Source organism: Octodon degus, unplaced genomic scaffold (genome assembly GCF_000260255.1).
Source record: "Octodon degus isolate 3935 unplaced genomic scaffold, OctDeg1.0 scaffold00086, whole genome shotgun sequence".
Lineage (NCBI taxonomy): Eukaryota > Metazoa > Chordata > Mammalia > Rodentia > Octodontidae > Octodon > Octodon degus.
In genome coordinates, this window is record NW_004524662.1 from 5727016 (window position 1) to 5732207 (window position 5192).

The window sequence follows — 5192 nt, forward strand, 5'->3', positions numbered from 1 at the left end:
CTAGAAGTTTCTTCAAAGATTTTTTACCATTGACTGCCCCTCAGGAACACCCACCAGGTACTTGGCTGACAAAGGGCTCCACTTCTATTATGTAGAGCACCCTTTCCTCCCCTGCCCTTTTTTTTTTTAATTTAGTGTGTGTGTGTGTGTGTGTGTGTGTGTGTGTGTGTCCAGATCAGCCCACTAGGGGGCAAGGCTGCTTGGCATGTGGTGCTGGGGGATTGAACCGCGGTCCCTTAAGCTTGTTCTAAGTAGGTGCTTTAGACCACTGAGCCATCTCACCAGCCCTCCCCTGCCCTTTTGCTCTTGGCCTGAACTGCATTGCCTTCTCCCCCCAAGTGGCAGAGAGAAGAGGGGTACTAGAGAGAGGATAAAGTGAAAAAGCTGTACGGGATTGTGAGAAAAATAAGCAATGCCTGACAACCCAGGACGTTCAATTGTTCACTTTAAATGAGGAACACAGGCAGGCAAGAATGTAGAAGTAAAAATAACAGAAATGGTTTTGCCTGCGATTTACGAACCTTCTCCCCCCTCCAATTCTGATCTGTGGTGTTCAGAAGGAAAGGGAATCAAAAATCCTAAAAGCTCTTTGCTTATCTGTGGATAACGAAAAGTCTGCCAGGCAGTGTCCAGCCCTCCCGAGAGTGCAGCTGCTTGTGGAAAAAGTGAGAACAGAGACCTGGAACACTACGTATCCTTTGCGGGGGGACGCGGGGGGAATAAACGTCAGTGTCTAATGTTACAGGAGCATGTGACTAATTTCGAAGGTAGAATTTCAGAACATCATATTTTAGTAAGAAGTTTGAACGGTAAGTGGATAAAAATATCTGGCAAAGCGAAATATAGTATTTGCGGGGTTCAGCAAATGCTGTCACCCAGCATTTGCTCATGGGGCACACGCCCCTTGTCTAAGTGTATACAGCCTGGCACACACAGTAGGGGCTAAGAGAGAGGTCCATGCGTTAGTTCGGTTTTTAAAGTGCAATTTTATTTCGATTGGCACGTGCTAACAGTGCATAATAATTACCTGCATTTGGGGAAGTTAGTACAGGTATATGACACATCCTAATTTTCTTTTCTTCCCACCTACTTTCGTAGTCGCAATCTCTTGATTCGGATCAAACAGCAGAGGCGGGGCAGCCGGCCGCCAGGGCAGGCTAGACCGAGACCACCGTTTCAGCAATATATTTGCTCCTGGGTTTATGACTGTAGTGTACAATTGTATTGTATTGTTGTACTCAGGAAAGTGAATCGTCCTGAATGTGGCAGTCAACTGCGCTGTTAATTGCATTTACGTTTCAGAGCGAGGGAGCCAGGTTTTCAAGTTTGCTACGGGATTTTATGCAAACCCATATGCAAATCAAGAACCTTCTAAAAATTCCATCTGTTCTCCAGCCCTGTTGCAAACAACTGAGGGAGGCGCGGGGCTCGCCGGGATGGTCCCGAAATGTGCACCCGGCGGAGTAGCCACAGACCGTGAGGGAGGCGGGGTGACGGCGGGAGGGTTGTCCCGGAGGCGGTCCCGGGGCGGGGCCGTGACGCGTGCAGCCGGCGGCTCAGGGGCCAGACCTCGGCCTCTCCCCGCCTCCGGCCACCGCGGCTGTGGTGGATCCGCAGCTCCAAAAGCGGCCCACAGACTCCTCACTGGGCCAGTCCAGCGCTGGGTGCCCGAGCCCCGCGCACCTCCCACGGCTCCCTAAACCGGTATCCCTTCTCAGCAGAGTTTGAGAGCAACTTTCCCCTCCGTCCCCGGCGCTGCGGTGCTCCGAGATCGTGGCGGCCGCAGGTTGCTAAACCCGGGCTACGCTAGCCGAACCTCGGCTTCAGGCTCGTGTAGGTCGCTTCTTCTCAGAGGTGCACGCTGGGGGTCCCCGACCTCGAGGCTGAGGGCGAAATGCCTCTGGGACACATCATGAGGCTGGATCTGGAGAAAATCGCCCTGGAGTACATCGTGCCTTGTCTGCACGAGATCGGCTTCTGCTACCTGGACAACTTCCTGGGCGAGGTGGTGGGCGACTGCGTCCTGGAGCGCGTGAAGCAGCTGCACTACAACGGGGCCCTGCGCGACGGCCAGCTGGCCGGGCCGCGGGCTGGCGTCTCCAAGCGGCACCTGCGGGGCGACCAGATCACGTGGATCGGGGGCAACGAGGAGGGCTGCGAGGCCATCAGCTTCCTCTTGTCCCTCATTGACCGGCTGGTCCTGTACTGCGGGAGCCGGCTGGGCAAATACTACGTCAAGGAGAGGTCCAAGGTAGGACGTGTACGGGAGGCGTTCGGGGTCGGCTGTATGCTGGGCTGCAGCGAACTTGGGTTTTAAACTAGCAAGTCGCCTTGGTGTGTCTCATTGCTACAGCCCCCTCTACCCACCCTCACCCACCGTCCCAGCACCTTTGAGCGGAAGCGAGCTCAGGTATACCTCTGTGACTTTGAAAGAATTGCTCTGGTTGGTGATAGAAGCCGAACAACTGTAACTTTGGGTCTGATTTTAAGACATAGAGAGTGTCAAAGATCAAAAGGAAGGAAAAGACATTAGAAGCCTTGTATATGATCTGAGACACTCGTATGCACGATGTTAAATACCTGCGTTAGCCACCTAATATGCCCTTCACTGTGGTGGGTCAGAAGGGATTCCTACAAGAGCACTCTTAATTCCGGAGGCAAGTGTGATTTTGCATTTGGTTCCTGGGGCTTGGCAGGGATGGTTAGGAAGAATTTGACCTGTGAAAGATGAAACTCTTGCTCACTTCTGAGTGCTGCCCTTGACCTCTTTCTTGGACTTGGGACGCTGGTAGCTTGTCTACTTGACAACATTGTCTTCTGGTGCACACCTTCCTTTTCCTAAGCATTCCTGACCAAACCCACTCACCACAACCAATTAAGTGCTTATGAAAGAGTAGTCAAGTACTTTGGGACAGAAACCTTGTTTTTCTTCACCTGCCCAGGAATGATTCTTTGGGTGGCTGGCAATTTATTTTGGCAACATTTACAGATAGATCAGTGGAAATTTGGGACCATGTAGGTGCCATTATATCAGTGCACGGGCATTAATTTGGGGGTAGTCTTGCTACCAAGTTAAGTCGTTCTTCACAGCCCAGACACATTTCTAGTGGCCGTATTGAGTGAGTTTCCCTTGTATTGTGATCGGATCAAGGAGAACCCAGAAGGATGAAAAACCTTTATCAAAAAACAGGGAGGTAGAGTGTACTCATGTGTGAGAGAAGATGAACATTCAACTATGTACCATTCTTTGACAATAAGTGTAATATGTCCTCAATGTAAAATTGATCTTGTGATAGAGTATTGTTTAATTTCTCTTAACAAACTGAAAGGAACACTCTTAATGAAGTCAAATAGTAAAGATTGGAAATGTGTAGTAATGAAGGAGGCGAGATGGGCTTATAGAGTGGGAGCTGTAGATTGCTGAACATCTTAAAACCACGGACATGGATAAAGCATCTGAAAGCATCCTTTTGCATGGACACAGTAAATCTTGAAAGAAAATGTTGCTTTCTAAATTTTACTTTGATTCAGGAAAAGTTCAGAGTTACTGGACTGCTCAGAATGATGGCAAAGTATTTCTATTCTTCCATTTGATGCTGGATTACAAAGTCATTTGTCTTTAGATCGGTTTTGTTTTTGTGCCAGTGGCCTTGCTTGTCTGGGAGGAGTGGAGGGGGTAACCCCAGTGTGGCTGGGATTCTTGTGGCTTCACCCTGGAGAAGCAAGTGGCTTATCAAGTTTTAAAAGTTTCTTCTAAACTCAGGGTTTGGAATCCACCCCCCCACCCCCCGCCCCCAGCATTCTAGGAACAGATTTTGCTCTGAGGGAGGTCTGAATTAATTGGTAGAATGATGTCACTATAACACTTGAAAGTTAAATATTTTATTTAACTTTGACTTAATGCATGAAGGTTGGGTTTCAATATAGAATTTAACTGAAATGGAACAAAAAGTACTGTGTAAAGCAGGGTAAAGAATAAGAGAGCTCTAGACAGGATTCTTCAATGATTGGTTATCTTCTGTGTGAAATAACTTTTCAGTTAACTGTGTCAGAAGGTGACTGTGTTGATAAAAGAAGATTCATCTTTCTACTGAAGAGATCTCTTCTTAATCCCAGATTCCAGCTGTACTTTGGTTATTTTGGCATAAAATGCTTCATTTTTGCCCTTTAGAAAAATCACCTCAAGATTGGAACATTTCTGGACAATTAGAACCAAATGCAAACCAAGCCTCAACAAATGATTTATATAACAAAAAACAAAACAAAAGTTTAATTTGTTTAAATAAAGGAATCTGTGGCCTCAGGTCTCTCATGTGGCATTGATTATTAAAGTATTGTGGGAACACATCTCTATATGATCTATATTACTGTCACTTTAACTTAACCTTTTTTGCCTTCATACTTTCTTTTCCACCATCCTCTGTGCTACTTCCCAGAGAAGTGATACAGATGGAGCCGGTTTCTGGCTGTATCCTCTAAAACAAGTTTTCAGTAAAAACTAAATTTTGCAAAGGCAGAATTTGTACCTATATTTTGAACTTAGTTGTAACCTTTTATTAAGGAAAATTTCAAATACATACAAACGTAGAGAAGCTATTTTAAGGAGATTCCGTTCCAGCCTCACAATTGCTAGTGCATACATTTAGTTAGACCAGTTGTTTCTGAGGTACTTTAAATTTCTTGAGATTATGAATGCATACACTCTCATAAAAACTTGTTGGTATTCTTGCTGGACTTTTAAAAGTCATTCAAATATTGGGAATGAATAGGAATATGTACTGGGCCTAAAATTAAAATAGTGGAAGAGTATAGAAAGAAATATTAACCTGGCCACTTCCCTGCAAAATGAGTTGTTGATGGGCAGAATTTATCTACCTAATCTTCCTTGGAAGAGAAGTCCTGGGTGCTAAAGACCCTTGGGAGGAGATTTCCTGTGACGGACAACCGTATGGCGCCCCCTAACTTCAAGCATGATCATTGCTTTCAGGCAAAGGCATTCTTATCTCTTACTCCCCTGAGGGAAGTTTAGACTTGATCCAAGATAAATACTGGTTATAATTTGCTGCTTTTTCTTTGGCTGCCTAGATCTTGTAAATGGCTGTTTTCCAGTGAACATGTAATTTATAGAACCAAAAGTCCCTCTGCTTAAAGCATTTCACTGTACACTCACCAGTGAGTAATTCTAATAATAA

At 46.0% G+C, this 5192-nt stretch overlaps 1 protein-coding gene across 1 annotated transcript in view; it reads left to right on the plus strand.

The window, feature by feature from the left end:
* The first annotated feature begins 1565 nt into the window (after positions 1 to 1565).
* The window catches only part of Egln3 (egl-9 family hypoxia inducible factor 3), a 31517-nt gene continuing 27890 nt past the window's right edge, over positions 1566 to 5192 (plus strand). The window contains exon 1 of the mRNA XM_004637096.3: positions 1566 to 2251. Coding sequence (XP_004637153.1) covers positions 1895 to 2251 — 357 coding nt within the window. The 5' untranslated portion in view covers positions 1566 to 1894. The remainder of the gene's footprint in view (positions 2252 to 5192) is intronic.